Source organism: Gigantopelta aegis, chromosome 3, assembly GCF_016097555.1.
Source record: "Gigantopelta aegis isolate Gae_Host chromosome 3, Gae_host_genome, whole genome shotgun sequence".
Classification (NCBI taxonomy): Eukaryota; Metazoa; Mollusca; class Gastropoda; order Neomphalida; family Peltospiridae; genus Gigantopelta; species Gigantopelta aegis.
Window position 1 is genome coordinate 82,071,575 of NC_054701.1, and position 17,318 is coordinate 82,088,892.

General features: G+C 35.5%; 1 protein-coding gene across 4 annotated transcripts in view; it reads right to left on the bottom strand.

Moving 5' to 3' along the window:
* The window catches only part of LOC121369164 (plexin-A4-like), an 80,501-nt gene that overhangs the window by 40,936 nt on the left and 22,247 nt on the right, over positions 1 to 17,318 (bottom strand). For all 4 annotated transcript variants that reach the window (XM_041494062.1, XM_041494061.1, XM_041494063.1 and 1 more), the window contains exon 2: positions 3,474 to 4,538. In XM_041494062.1, the coding sequence (XP_041349996.1) occupies positions 3,474 to 4,520 (1,047 nt within the window). In that variant the 5' untranslated portion in view covers positions 4,521 to 4,538. The remainder of the gene's footprint in view (positions 1 to 3,473; positions 4,539 to 17,318) is intronic.

Here is a 17,318-nt window from a genome sequence, read left to right on the forward strand (position 1 = left end):
CCACCATGCTCTTCCAAAGAGTTTTTTGTATGAAAAAAAATTGACAGAAAGTAATTTGGTTTGGTTTGCCCCTCGTTTGAAGGAAATGTTTGTCCTTCCAAATTGCCTTGGTGTCCTACATTTTGTTAATAAAACCAAAGGCAACACCCTTCAAGAATTAAAATTGGACTCCTGTATTAATTAAAATAAGTTTAAAATCCATCAATAATAAGTGGAATTCTCATGTGCTATCTGCATATTCCATAAACATTTAACACATCATCATCAAAAGTTTAATGACTGTGAAATGAACTGAGTAATCACAATTTGCAACACCAAGGAAAATGTACATTAGTCTTCACCATTAGCAAAATCAAGGTGAGCTGAAGATCAATATCCTGATAATGATGATACACTAGCAATCTCCTTAAAATCTCATTAAAAGATTTATTTCAAGATGATCAATTTGCAAATTTAAAACGTTCCAGGCAAGTGTGGAGGGGAGTGGGAGTGATCACTAGCCTTTCCTGGCAAAGACTGGGAATTAAACACAAATTTTGTGCTCTTAACAAAGCAAGCAAACTGAAATAAAAAAATTAAAAAATAAATTAAAAAAAAAAGCTCCTGAAAATATGATTTGTTGTATTTTGTCATATTACTGGCGGTCAAGTTGAAGAGAAACTTCAATGAGCTTGTTGAAATTACTGTCAGACATGAATGCTTTCAAGTCTACTGCATGCACCAGGTGCACGTGCCATAAATATCTTCACACTGCAGACAATCTGGTAAATATTGTGCACTGTAACCTGACCGGGGTCATACAAAAAACTACTCAAACTCTTTTTTTTTCTGTCGCAATTCCTTCATTATCTGCTTTATTTTTGTTTTTAAGATAATACGGGGTTGCTAACAATTTTCACAAGAGGTAACCCATAGAGGACTCACCCTGTCCATTGCCAAATTAGCCAATTTGCTAATTTTTATATACAAAGTGGCTTCAACATTCAGTCTTTGGCTAATAAAATATTCCTTAAATTAATGAAATTGTAATAATTTTCAAGGTAATAAGTACTCTACATACACTTGTCTTTGAAAACTGGCTAAACCTAAGTTAATTCCAGTGTGAGGACTACCCATGTACCCATATGACATTTTTCTTTGATTATAGCTCTACAAGGAGCTTCATAAGCTCATCCCTAATTTGGAAAAAAACTTCAACAAGTCTACTAAAATATATCAATGCTATAAGAATTCACACCCCAATTTGACATTCTAAAATTTAAACAATTTGTTGTGTGTAGCCTTTTTTAATACAAAACATTCAGAAATAGCATCACTGTACAGAAAATAAACGGTATGCAAAAAAATCTTGGTGATTTTTTTTTTTACTGCAAACATCTCATGCTGCTGGCAGAAAATAAGTCTTCTTTCCTCAAGGATTCCAGTAGGTGAGATATGATAAATCTGCTATTAGAGAATGACAAGAAAAAAAAACCTGAGTTTGGGATAAGATTTCGTTTTTGTTATATTGTGCGCTTAATGACAAATATCTCAGCACGTGAAAACACCTAGAGATGTGTATCATGGCTGGAGCATGTCTGCAGCACGTAACAAGACAATTTGGCCTGCTTCCAGACTATCTGAAATGATTGTTCCCCAGGACTGTCTGGTGATCCAGTGTGATCACTGTTAACACTGCAGCAGCTACCATGATAAGCCATCTGATTAAATGTAACGTCAGGTGTTTTTCTAAAAACAATGAGTCAAGAGCCATTCTGTTTTAAAGCAGCTGATCTTTAAGTTATTACTATTAGCGTACAATAGGGCAGGACATGCCTCTGAGAATTGCACATTGATGTAAACCATGTAAACCATGTTAACCATGGGTTAAACAAAAACACAAATTCAGGTAATGTTTTTGCACAACCTGTCATGACCAAAGAAAGAAAGAAATGTTTTATTTAACGATGCACTCAATACATTTTATTTGTCATGACCATGTAAATGATAGAAGGAAGGAAATGTTTTATTTAACAATGCACTCAACACATTTTATGTACGGTTATATGGCGTCAGACATATGGTTAAGCACCAGACATATATTGAGAAAGGAAACCCGCCATTGCCACTTAATGGGCTACTCTTTTTGATTAGCAGCAAGGGATCTTTTATATGCACCGTCCTACAAACAGGATAGTACATACCACAGCCTTTGATATACCAGTCGTGTTGTGCAGTGGCAGGAATGAAAAATAGCCCAAATCGGCCCACCGATGGGGATCGATCCCACCCATGTAAATGATATCCTAAATTTAATATGTGAACGAAAAATGGGGTGCTTCAGTTGCAGGATCAAACTCACTCAATGAACCAATTCCCTTGGGGGTGGGGGGGGGGGGGGTCCCCATCCCAACAAGTGCCCCACAAGTCACTGGTATATCAAAGGCTTAGGTATGTGCTATCCTGTCTATGGAAAAGTGCATATAAATGATACCTTGCTGCTAATGTAAAAAGGTAGCATGTTTCTTGTAAGACTGTATATGTTAGAATTACCAAATGTTTGATATTCATTAGCTAGTAAACAAACCAAACAATATTTTCAGCTGTAGTGTTACAGCTTCTTAACTAGTAACTTACATCATTTACAACATTTTGCTCAAATTATTCATTTTGACAAATCCCGTTTCTGGTGTCCTGAGGTTTGCTGTGACATTCAATAAATTTTATTCTAATATATTTATATTTAAGGTAAATAAATGCATTTAAACAGTAAATTATTTAAAATTCACACTATAAAGTCATATTGCAATTCAAATCTGTTTTACCAATGCTTTCAAAGGTGATGCAATTGTGGGCTTATGTACATATAGGCTATATATAAATACATTCATGAATATTTATATTTAAATCAAAGTGACCTTTGACACTCAGGTTTATAATTTTTTCAAAATATCACCTTAAAATAGTATGACATAAGTCTTAGTTGAAAATTTTATAGCTGCCAAGATTATATTTATATATATAAATGGTATCATACATGCTGTGGGTAATAAACAGGTATACAACAACATATGTAATAGCCAGGGGACAAAAAACCCAATCCTGTCTTAATTTGCATAATTCAAACATGTTTTAGCTACATGTATATTTCATGGCATGTGAACATTTTACAAGCAGACTTAATTTGCATAATATATAAATATTTTGCAGATGTATTCATAGTGTGTGGTCTGAATTAATGTCGGCAGGCTATGTACATGCTCTATATGATAATATCTTATCTGTATAATGGCACACGTGCCGATTTAGCAGAGTTAAAGGCCCAACACCCCATTAATTAATTTTGTCATTGTATACGGTGGAAGTATTGTTTATCAACATGACTCAACTATATTATGTTGATTTTATGCCCACTTCCCCAACCCTGTATTAAAAACAAATCCTCAAATTTGCACCTCATACATGCACATGTATATTTTAAATGCCAAACTTACCGTTGGTACACAGGTGTGTTTTTGCGTAAAATGCTCTGGACCGATGACACCATTTCCATGGAAACATTTGTCAACAGCAGTGTTGAAAACTTTATTGACATCGGCCATTTTGAAAACACAAAGAGCTGATGCACTGCCAGGCTTGAACGATGTGTTGATGTTCTGAGAAAACACTGCGTAAAGGTTTCCATTGGCAACGGCCGTGTCATGGACGATGCTGTAACTCTCACCAGCACTTCCTTCACAAACAAATGACGTTTCGACATACGAGTAAAAATAGGTGTCGTTTTGACAAATTCGACTGATTCTCGACACATACTTTGTCGAACCGGGCTTTTCTTTTTGGACGGAAATGAAGTACACAAAACTGTCGTAAGAAAATCCATCGACGTATCGGATCTTAAAACTAGTTCGGAATTTCTCTAGCACATTTTTCCTTGTAGCACCATTAGCGTCTCGGAAAACAAATTCCAAATTATCAAGTCTCCGACTGCTCAGACTGGGCACCATATCTCTATAAACCTTCTTCCCGTAGCTGCTGTAAGTTGCAGCGATGTACAGCGCCGATTCCATGTTTATACTCGGAGCAATAAACATCACACAAGACGATTCGTCATTCGGAACCATGGGCCTCTGAACAAACTTCTCCACCCGGGTTATGTTATCCAACGAAACCCTCTGACAATGGCCGTGAAACAAACTAGAGCACAGAATCAAGGCGTTATCATCCTTATCGATCACTATTCCTTTCGTTCTACTCTCCGTCATTCGTTTTTCTATGTCTTCAGGACACGGCATTACCGGCGGAGGACAATCGGGGTTGTCCAACCTTGGTCCAACCGAAGCACTCTGCAATAATGTTAGCTCAGAAGATAGCTTATGCAGTCTGTTGGTAGCACCGAGAAATATGTGACCAGTTTTGGCATTGACTGTTAAATGTTGGAAGCGATTTTCCCCTGGGTCAAAGAATGTGTGTAGAACTTTCATGGGAGATGCTGAACCAAACAGAATCACTAGTAGAACAAGTTCTTTTAACTGGAGAGTCATCTTGCTGCTAGGTTCCACCTGAAAAAACAAACAAATCAAATTTAATAAGGTGGACATAAAATGGAAAGTATTCTTCAAACTGCAAGCATTTGTAAAATAAAACTAAGCATTTTGAGATATGCTGCCTTGAGGTGCTTGGATCAAATCTCCTTGGTGGTTCATTTGTTTTGTGGGGGTTTTCATATCCCAACCAGTGTTCCACGACTGGTATATCAAAGGTTGTGGTATGTGCTGTCCTGAAAATGGAAAGTACATATAAAAGATCCCTTGATGCTAATAGGAAAATGTACGGTTGGCGGCTCTCTAAGACCATCTGCTAGAACCACTACATGTTTGACACCCAATCAATTAACAAGCTGATGTGCTCTAGCAGTGTCTTTAAACAAAACAAACTTTAACTTTTTTTAAATACAGTTGTATTAACTATTATGTTTAGAAACAAAATATTTTTTTAAGTTAACAAATAGTATACACAATATTAATTTTGAAACAATTAACATGTAAGATAGAACTTCAGTATTTTCACTCAACCAATAATTAGGGTGTTCAGTGATGGTCACCTACATGTACAGGAATATTCAGCCTCAAAATCCCTTATATTGTGTGGCCCACCTACACTTTACTGATTAATAATTTGGAAAGTATTTATACCAGAAAAATAATACACATATTTTGCACCTAATTAGGGGTCACTTTTATCCCTGTTGTTCAGCTCTTTCTCCCACAGGATATTGGTTTAAACAAACACACCCACTAAACTTGGCCAGAGTACACCCATTTTACACAAAAAGAACTACTTTTGCATAGGCTGGAATTACCACAAACAAGTCTTCAATGTCGACAAATTACACATTTACTAACTACATGCTCTCCCCTGTCACTTCAGTCAAATAGTTGTCACTTCATAGCAGTCTGCCATGAAATAACCACAGTCAAACAGTAGACTACATGCGCTGACAAATTTTTGGATTTTGGACAACCAAATAGGAAGATAACTGTGATCTGGGGCCATATGGTATTTGATGTAAAAAGTATGCTGGTCAAATGCCTTAAAAATAGTGACTGAATTAAACAGACCAGTCAGCAAACTCTCCATCCCACCCACCCCCAAAAAAGAAAGAAAAATACCCCAACCCCATGATTATCTCTTGAACATCCCTCATCATATGGCAGAGTGGGTACTAAAGTAAACAGGTTTTCTAAAAACAAATTGGCCAAGTGAGGAACCATCAAAGCAGCCAGCAATTTTACGACCTTCATGAAATATTAATATATTATTCTTTCCCCGGTCTGTGGGGAACGTGTGTTTGTGGCCGAGACGATGGCAGAACAAGCACTGGCAAGCTAGTTCCTCATTGTTTATTTGTCTGGTAAGTCAACATCTTACCCCCATATGCCAGCAATTCTGATTCTAAACACAGATAATCACTTACAAATAGCACACAATGATGTGTGGAATACAACTATCTTGTCTCGAGATGTACACTGTACAGATAGATGTGTGTAGAACTCTCTGTAAGTACATTATAATAGCACTGCTGCTAATTGGTTTGTAATGAATGTAGATCTAAGAATCATTAAAAACAATAAATAAAAAAACCTGTAAAAACTGTAGTGTAACTGTTGCTAATTGGTTTGCAATGAATGTAGATCTAAGAATCATTAAAAACAATAGGAAAAACCTTTAAAAACTGGATTGTACAACAGTGCCAGATAATATAAAGGGAAACAATAACAATAGATAATAAGGACATCAGTATTTAACAAGAAAAAACAATATCAATAAATACATATATCAAAGAAACCAGGCATATGTTTATATAAAAAAATGCACAGATTTATAGGTTTTTTTAATGGCAAGGAAGGAAGGAAATGTTTTATTTAACGATGCACTGAACATATTTTATTTACGGTTATATGGCGTCAGACATATGGTTACGGACCACACAGATATTGAGAGAGGAAACCCACTGTTGCTACTTCATGGGCTACTCTTCTCGATTAGCAGCAAGGGATCTTTTATATGCACCATCCCACAGACAGGGTAGTACATACCACAGCCGTTGATATACCAGTCGTGGTGCACTGGCTGGAACGGGAAATAGCCCAATGGGCTCACCGACAGGGATTGATCCCAGACCGACCTCGCATCAAGTGAGCGCTTTACCACTGGGCTACATCCCGCCCGTCTCAATGGCAAATACATGTATACAAGTCACGAAAAACAGCTTATGCAAGGTAAAAATATTTAAGCAGTGTATAAATATTGTTTAAAACCCCCACCACCACCCCACTCCAGTATGTTAATACCAGCTGGTAAACAGTTGCACATACTTAGTATTTAAAAATGTATTTCAAGCTATTTTAATCTAATACAGCTTAACATTGATTTTGAGGTTAAAATATTTTGAGGTTATCATGTTTGTACTTAATTGGGACATACTTATTTCGGGATACCTATTATCGCCTCAGCTTTTGTGCAATCTAAAAAGAAAGTTTGTTTTGTTTAACGACACCACTAGAACACATTGATTTATTAATCATCAGCATGTGGATGTCAAACATATGGTAATTTTGACACAGTCATAGAGAAGAAACCCGCTACATTTTTCCATTAGTAGCAAGGGATCTTTTATATGTACCATCCCACGGCCTTTGATATACCAGTCGTGGTGCACTGGCTGTGACTAGAAATAGCCCAATGGGCTCACTGATGGGGATCGATCCCACACCGATCACGCATCAAGCGAGCGCTTTACCACTGGGCTACGTCCCGTCCCTGCTGCAATCTAAAGCCCTGCTGACAATGAAAGACATATTGAAGATGTTACAAGTTACTACATTAACTTACAAGTAGTTTAGTTAATGCGCAGTGTTGATGTCTTGATTGACAGCCAATAGCCCCGAGTGCAGTGATGTCAATTAAAACATCAAAAGGGTGCAATAACCATGCTCATGTGGTAATGTTTATGTGGTAATGGACTTGTATCACACCCCTACTTGAGGTTGCATGATGCAGTAAGGACATTTACCACATTGAGAGGAGTTTATGAATTATGTAGTTATACAGATTTATTACACATCTTCGTTAACGCGGAAAAACAATCTAAGCATACTACAGAGATGAGATGGCTAAAATATATTGTGTTGCATATAAACGTTCATTGTTGGAAACTGTGGACAAAAAGTAACATGCATAACTAATTATTACCCATATGGTTAAAAATATCTTGGTACAAATCAAAGTAATACATCCCACTATATAGAATGCCATGTGGGATATAACACTTCATGACATCATCGATTGACACACTACAACCTTACAGCAACATCAACCAAACAAGCTGAGTGATATAAATTAAGATCAATTATGAGTAAAGCTTGTGACAACTAAAATTTATCTCACTCACGACAGACATGATACCAAATGCAAGCTTGTTTAATATCATATAACGATGTCCTGTCAAAAATGGTTTAGTAACTCGGAACTGAAAAGCATAAAACAATACACCAGACATACACATTTACTGATTTACAATAGATTATTATTATTAAACAATGAATGTAACAAAATTGATCGAAGGAATTAATATTTTATTTAATGCTGAACACATTTTAGTTATGGTTATATGGCCTCAAAGATATGGTTAAGTACCACCCAGATAATGAGAGAAAACCTGATGCATCTTTTATATGCAATATCCCCCAGATAGGATAAAACATACCACAGCCTTTGTTAACCAATTGTGAGGTACAGAATAGAATAAAGTAAGAAAATTGAAGTCATTCACAATGAAAAAAATGTTAGACATGATTTTTTTTTACCAACACTGAATTATATGAATACATAAACATTTTAATAACAATGACTTATACTATAAATACATTTGGAAATGCTGCCCTATATAATTTCAAAACACTGACAGATGTTTCGTTTTTTTTCAAATTCATATTATTTATCTTGGATGCTGTCTGATAATAAAACATATGACAGTTAGATAAATGAGAACAGGACGGTGGAGTGCTGTGATTGGCTGTAAGAAATGACAGCTGCTTTCAGAGTAGCCTAGCTGTACAAGCAGGCAAGCCACATGGCATTAGTAACATATTTCAACTCTCCAGACAATCAAATGTAAGGTAGAAAACTTAAAGTGCTTATCAGAGTACTGTAAGCTTTTGCTAAGCATTCTGGATTTGATTTCAGTTCTGACAATAGACAATAATATTTTTGCATATTTATTATTTATTTATTTATTTATACACATTAGTGTATATGACATACAGATTTGAGTTAGGTTATAACAATCAATAGACAATGATTTTGTATATTTACATGTATTTGTTACATTAATAGTGTATATGACATATGATACAGATTTAAGTTCAGTTATGACAATAAACAATATTTTTGTATATTTACTTGCCATGTTAATATATATGACACATCATACAGTATGATAAAAAGCGACTATAAAGTATGTTTTATATGTAGAATTGGGACCTAATTATTACAATGCAAGCCGTGCAAAAAAGGCTTGCAAACATGATGCAAAGTTGCTTAAAAGAGCATTAAAAAAAAACCCCTTCTAATCCAACTACATTTTGACTTTTTAAAAAGTGAAATTTTAAAAAGAATCCATCTTCTTGCACACTCTAAATAGTGATGATAAAAGGAAATGCTTGTTTCCACACCACTGATGCTGTAATGAAATAACCAGCCCCAGCTGGCTGCTGTCAGTATCTCACCAAGCAGATCTTTATCATCCAAGCACTATCAACAGCACCAGTCACTTCCATTCCCTTGTCTTAGTGCACTGCCCAGACATGGCCCACAGGACCACATTTCAGAGCTAGGCAAGATATCTGTAAAATCAATAGCTTCTTTGATCTTCAGTGAAAGATGTAGCCCAGTGGTAGGGCCATCACCTTGGGTGCAATGGGTCAAAGGAATTGATTGCTCTCAATCAGACATGTGAGAATTGAAAATTTGTGTAAACATTTAAGGGAGGGTTACACAAAATAAATTAAGATAACCCATTTCGTTTTTTATGTAACCCACCAAGACCATGTAAATGCTATCCTAAATTTAATGTGCAGAAGAAAAAAATTAGTTAGTTTATTTTGTTTAATGACACCACTAGAGCACATTAAATATTGGATGTCAAACATTTGGTAATTTTGACAAATAGTCTTAGAGAGGAAACCCGCTACTTTTTCTATTTGCACTATCCGAGACAGGATAGCACATAATATGGCCTTTGATATATCAGTCATGGTGCATTGGCTGGAACAAGAAATAGCCCAATGGGTCCTCCGACAGGGATCAATCCTAGACCGACTGCGCATCAGGCTAGAGTAAAAACTAGTTATGCAAAACTAGTCTTGGGTGAGTGACGTGTGAACGAAACTATTGTCTTGCAATTTTTAGGTCTGCCTCAATGATCTTGCACCCACCCACCCCCGGTTTCAACCAGTGCCCCATGACTATTACACCAAAGGTTGTAGTTTATACTGTCCTAAGGTAAAGTGCATATAAAAAGAGTCCTTGTTGTTCCTCTGTAGGAGTGGTCTTAAACAAGTGTTAAATATACGTTAGAATCCAAAACCTTGAGGGGCGGGACGTAGCCCAGTGTAAAGTGCTCCCTTGATGCGCAGTTGGTCTGGGATCGATCCCCTTCAGTGGGCTCATTGGGCTATTTCTCGCTCCAGCCAGTGCACCACGACTGGTATATCAAAGGCCGTGGTATGTGTTATCCTGTCTGTGGGATGGTGCATATAAAAGATACCTAGCTGCTAATCGAAGAGTAGTCCATGAAGTGGTGACAGCAGGTTTTCTCTCTCAATATATGTGTGGTCCTTAACCATATGTCTGACACCATATAACCGTAAATAAAATGTGTTAAGTGCGTTGTTAAATAAAACATTTCCTTCCTTCCTTCCAAAACCTTGCTGCTCATGGAAACATGTAGCAGATTTCCTCTGAAAACTACAAGTGAAAATTACCATATCTTACACATTTTCACTTTAAAAACAAAATTAAAACTTCCCTTACAACACTAAACTCAATCTCTAAAAAAAATACCAGTTAATTACATATTTTAATTAAAGGAGTTCTGTTCCAACAATCACATTGATGATGAGCCATAAAATGGAACTATTTTTAGCCTAAGTGCTATCCCAGAAATTATTACAGAGAGAGGATGGGCAATTTTAAAAAATATTATACACCTCGAGAACAACACTAAATAGTGTGCTACCACCCACAATGTACATTTGCATATAACACACTATAAACAACATACAAAAGGATTTACTTTTATGATACAACCAGTATACCATCTCTCCAGTTTATAGCTCTATATCCTAGCTGTAAAATAAAGCAATAAAAACTAACCAGGTATATATATATAAAAAAATCTCAGAGCTGCCTGCCGATTACAGCCCTTATGCAGGGATTAAAAGAAGCCCATTTTCCCCGATACTAAGATCAACCAGGTTTGATAACTGGGCAACAGTTTTTGTCACTACCATACTTGTTTTGTTTTTCTTTGTTTGTTTTTTAAATACATTATTTTCACAAGAAAATTAAGTAAAGACATCTAAGAACGTGTGTTCTTTCTTCTTTTTGTCTTCTTTTTTTCCGGGGGGGGGGGGGGAGAGAGGGGGAGAGAGAGAGAGAGAGGAGGATTGGGATAGAATATTTTATTGATAATCAATACACTGCCAACATAGCATATAATTTACTTTTAATATGATGCAACTAACAAAGTTATCATGTTTGGCATATCACATGCACTGACTTCAGTAATGCATATCTCCTTCTATTTTGATCATTCCAGTGGCTGGAAATATTTAACAGAAACACGGGACATTGATTTTTAATTGAAACAGTCAACTTGCATGTTAGTTATTTTCTGAGAAAACAGGTTATGTGAGAAATGAAATTTTTCCATGAATATTTTAGCTTGACAATAGTGGATCAATGTTTGAAGTTATTTTGAGGAACTGATAGCTGACTTGGACAGATAATTTAATAATAAAGATCACTGTTTTACATATGAAATATTTGGATATGAATCATATTTGGTTTTTAATACAAATGAGGTCAATAAGACAGTGTTTGAGAATAAATTTGCCTATAAATGATTCATTTTATGAATTAAGTCAAAATATGTTATATAATTTTATTTTTTTAAACTTGCTTATTTCCCCAGTTGTATTAATTGTAGCTGCTTTGCTACATTCAGTTACTAATGGTGTACTGCCTACATCTGAATAAAATAATCGGTCACATCCTCAATAAAGGTGAATGTGGCCACATCTCATAAAATTAATCTGAATAAGGCCACATCTCGTAAAATTAATGTAAATAAGGCCACACCTCATAAAAGATAACGTTTCGTGTTTGTCTTGCCATTTGAATGAAGACAGACATGAAAATCTCTCGACTGTGAACTCATTACATCTTTATGGCTTGATAAAAGAAAATAAACCACTTCATTGTATTCGTGTTGTTAGTTATGTGGACACACACTGGCACACAAAACTCACTAATAAACCAACAAGTCAAACATACAATAAAAAAACACGGTTTACCTGTTAATATCGTTTTCGGTCTAACTTTATTAAGTCTTCTTGTAATCAAGTTGGCATGGAGACATATTTCATTGTCTCTTTGTCTAACAATAAACTCTTACAAGCTGGAACGGATTTAGTAGGATTTGGACATGTCCTATCTTCTATAATTAATTGTTATATGCATATGTAGGTAGTTCTTGACCAAGCTACAAACTGTTACTAGATGTCACGCTTTATTTCATTTAAATTTATTTTCTTGCTTATATCCAGTTAAGGTAAAGTTAAAGTTCAAGCATGCTGGCCTGAGCACACACCTCAGCTATCTGGACTTTCTTTCTAAGATCAGGGTCTTAGATCTCACTAATTTGGGCACAACATATATTTGTTGTTGTTACGAGTACAGCGAGATATTTAAGGAGCACATTAATCTAATTGAGGATATGAAATGGAAGTGATCTGAAGGGTTGTAGATATTCAGAAATGCATTTTGAGTTATTTCAAGCTAAGGTATGCTTAATATTTCAGTAGTTTTTTAGTTGAAATTGTTTTGTAGTCAATATGTTTATAGTTATTTTGGGTACAGTTTTTTTTGGGCATATTTATTTTGGGCACACCCTTTACTGTTATGACTGACTTTGATGCAAGCTAAAGCCCTGAAGACAGTGAGTTAGTACGGTGAAACCCCTCTAAACTGGACACCCTTGGAACAAAGACAAATGTCTGGTTTTAAGAGGGATCCGGTTTACAGAGGTTAAGTTCTGTCCTGGTTTTTAAAAACGGACTCTGTGAAACGTCCGATTTTGAGGGAATTCTGGTTTACAGAGGGTCCGTTCTTGAGAGGTTTTACTGTAGTTCATGAGAGAAAAGTCAGCTTAATGGCAACACGCCTGAGTTGTTAAAGCTTGCTCTGGGTGGGAGCAGGTACCATGAAAGAAAACAAAAGGACTACAAGGCTAGCCCTGCCACTCAGCACATTCGTCAATAACAAATTTTAAAAACAATTGGTGAATTGTAATATTTTTTTTTTTTTAGGTTTAATACGTTATTTGGAAAAAACACTTTTGCTCACTCAGCACATTGTAAGAGATTTACTGTACGACCAAGTATTTTAGCAGTTCACTGAACTCTTGTTAAAAATACAGTACTGTAAATCATAAAATATTAGCAATCTTAAAATTTAACGAAATACAAATAAGTGACATATTAGCGAAATAAAACTTTAGTGAGGTCAGCTTTATCAGACAATAATTTTTTTTAGCTTGAGTTGTAGGATCATCTGAACTAATACTTTTGATACATTTTAACATTACAAAATTGTTTGTTTGCTATACTTAGTTTAATCAATAGCATATAACCATTATTATATGTTCAGTTAATCACAAACCACCACCACCACCCTCCAAACACACACACCACCCCCCCCCCCCCCCCCCTGACTTTTAGTGTCATTAAATTTAACGTCATGAAATATTACCATTTTGTACAGTATGGTCTCGCTAAATTCACAAATTTTTTTATGCTCTCAAAGATTTCCTGATTTACAGTATTTGTCTTGAATGTACTTCTCATCACTGCTACATGTATCAAGAAACAGATGGACCTTTAATTGTTAAGACTTTTCAATTATCTTATTTGTTTTCTCTATACTGTATTAAAAGATTATGTTTTTCCCCCACTTGTATAAAGTACACAAATCTTTCAACAAGTAAATACCCATCCACTTAGCAGGGCTGTAAACATAGCTAACATTTAAAAAAAGAACTATGCTTTTTCTCTCTTCTTTTTTCAAAAGTTAAACTGCACAGATTCAAAATACTTCAAGTTAGTCAGGAGCAAACAAGCTGGTAAATAATCACAACTGAAAACCCAAAATAGACAATTCAACAGTGTTAACAGAATAGTGGACATCTATCGAAAGACAGACCCAAATATTTTCAGATCTCCCAAGAGAAGAACAAAAAAAAAGAAGATAAAACAAGACTGGGGTATTTGTTCAATAACATCTCAGCAATGCACATAATTTAATTAACAGCTACTAGATGTACATGTATAACTTTCTGCTGTCACTTCTACAACTGTCCAGTTGCTCGTATGAACGCTTTTACAACTCGATTCTCATCATACAACCCATTAGTTGTTAATCTAAGTGCACTTATCATAAGTTTAGGAGTTGAGGAAATTATAATCCAACCATGCATTTGGTAGTATGAGCCTAGCATACAATACAACAAATATGACACTAGGGCTCATTTATCATTGGGAATGTGAGAACCAAAAAAAATAAAATAATAAGCTATTCTTTTTAAATCAAACTATAATCAAACATGATCTAGTGGCCATCTGTATCAAGGACACATTTTATTCTCCTAAATCAACTGCAGTGTAACCTCTCAAAACCGGACCCTCTGTAAAGCAGAATTCCCCACCCCAAACCGGGCATTTTTCTTGGTTCTTTTTTAAAATATCAGTACAGAACTTAACCTCTCTAATCTGGATACCTCTTAAACCCGGACATTTTACTTGGTCCCGAGGGTGTCTGGTTTAGAGGGGTTTCACTGTAATATAGTATAAACCAACTTGTATTAAGTAACCACCTGGCTTAAAGAGCCATTTTATGATACTCCCTTTGGTGGCTACTTAACACAGGTTCAACTGTATGTAGGATTGATCCAGCAAATTATATTGTGGTGTTCTTTAACAGAACAGAATTGCACTCTTTATTATTTATTAACATTGGTCCTATTCATAGCCAATTATTTTTCTTTTGTGTATCACAATATTTCTCATTTATTTCTATTAATTTTTCTACTTCTTTGTTGTACATGTATAAAAAAAAATCCCAACAGACATTATTTTCGCATATCTGTCAGACCAAAATAAAGAAAAAATGAAAAAAGAAAAAACTGAAGAGAGCTCTCCATGATTGACCTATAAGACATCGTTGGGGCGAAAAGCAGCAGCCGTTGGGTGAAAGGGGAAACGAATCTGCCCGAGAACAAAGAAGGCAATCACTACTGATATTACCAAATTCTTCATCAACCTGTTTGAGGCCTGTCAGGCTTCACAATGCAGAGAAAAGCTGGCCTGTTAGCCGAGAGAAAAGAATGAAACATGCTTGGGAAAATTGGAGGAAATTACATGGATGTTTGTTAATCTTGGTGTCATCGTGATCTGTAACCAGATTTAAACATCATTCTGAGGCTGAACAGAGCAGTGTTTAGAATATTCATGTTGTTGTTTTAAAACTTTAAAACAGGAATTCAAATTGATGAACAGTTCAAAATAAGAAATCTAATTTTAGTAATATGTAAATCCTAACTCTAGTCTTAATTTGACACCCAAAAGCCGATGTATTTTTCATGCTGGGGTGTCGTTAAACATTCATTCATTCATTCATTCCAATCCTCATATCGGGTGAATATATCAATTAATAGATTCAGTAAGGGCCATATCTAGCCTAAAACATCATTAGGGCACAGTGATAATATATCGTGTAATAATACATTGTATATTGTCTTCTTTACTTAAACAAAACGTGAATCTTTAAAACCAAAAACAAATACACTTTTCACCATTTTAACCTGCAGAGAGTATGAACTTCACCAGTAATTTTTTGTATATCATCTTCTCAAATATATATTATATACTCATGGAACAGAAGATACTCTGTACCAAATAAAATGGTCTCAAACAAACTGCCAAGATTGTAAATGGTTTAAATTTGTCAATGATGACACAGTACCAGTAATTGTCTAAATCATCTCATAATGTTTAGGAATAACAATAACATTAATATATACCGTAGGCAAAACATAACACATACTGGAACCTTTTCCCATGACTATATATGTTTGAGACCACACAAAAGTTATGTTTTCTTTGTGTGAGGTTATGATACAAACATCATCTAAGGACTACCACAAACATTTTAGTCGAGGCCTAGTAACTGGTATTTCATTATTTATACTTATATTTATACTTTCATATACACATCCAATTAAGGTTCAAGCATGCTGTCCTGGGCACACCCATCAGCTATCTGGGCCATCTGTCCAGGACAGTCGGTTAGCTGTTAGTGGTTAGTGAGAGAAAAGTTGATGTCATGGCCTTGCACCTACCCATTGAGTTGTTAAAACTCGCTCTGGATGGGAGCCGGTACCAAGGTGTGAACCTGGAACCTACCAGCCTTATGTCTGATGACCTACCCACTATACTACCGAAGCCAGGCCGGTAGATAACTGGTAACATCTTACCCTGCTTTCAGGTACAGCATTAATACTGCCATGCTGTTGTGTGTAACCTATCATTTCAGACAGCTAATAGAGGAGGAAGCCATATGAAGGAACTCTAAATCATGTAGGTTTGGCATTCTATTTAACACACTCATTTGTCCAATCTATCTGCTTACACGCTGCGGTGAAATGAAGAAAGAATAAATCACAAAGTGCTAAGATCTAAGAAGAAGTCGTCCACCAATTAACTTGGAAGTTTCAACATGTACATGTGTGTGTATGGAGATCTTAAAGAAAGGGTGAAATCTCTTTGGGAAAAAAGAGAGGATAAGATTGTATTCAGCACATTCAGAAAGTATATTGCATGTAAATTGTTGAGCTAGTTTTTTGAACCTGTTACCTTATATGCTTGTGAAGAGTACAGTGTCGGTTCTATATGTTTGAAAAACAGACACCTTTATGCCTTGAAAAGATCCTAAAAAACATTCTGTAATCTATACACAACAACAATAAAGTGAGTCTTTTAATATGAACCTGACAGCAAGAAATGCTTGGACACAAAAGAAACTAAATTACAAGTATCTGAAATTAACAAAGTATCTCAACACATAATGTCAATCAGTGAAATTTTTCTTGAAGGTTGTAAAATAAATTAACCTTCACTCATGTGTAAAAAACAAACAAACAAGAACTGTCTGTACATGATGACTTTAAAAGTTGTTAATAACTTACCTCGGTGCTCACGTGAGGTAGAATGATTCATAGACTAATCACCTTCAGTAGAACTATTTCACATACTAAGTAGACCTCATGTCTGGTATATCATAAGCTGTTTTATTTAATGACACCTTCAACTCATTTTAATTACAGTTGTTACTTGGCATCAGGATCTCACAGATAGTGAAAGAGGAAACCTATTACCACTATCAAATGGGCTACTCTTTCTGATTATCAGCAAAGGATCTTTTATATTCAGTATCCCACAGAC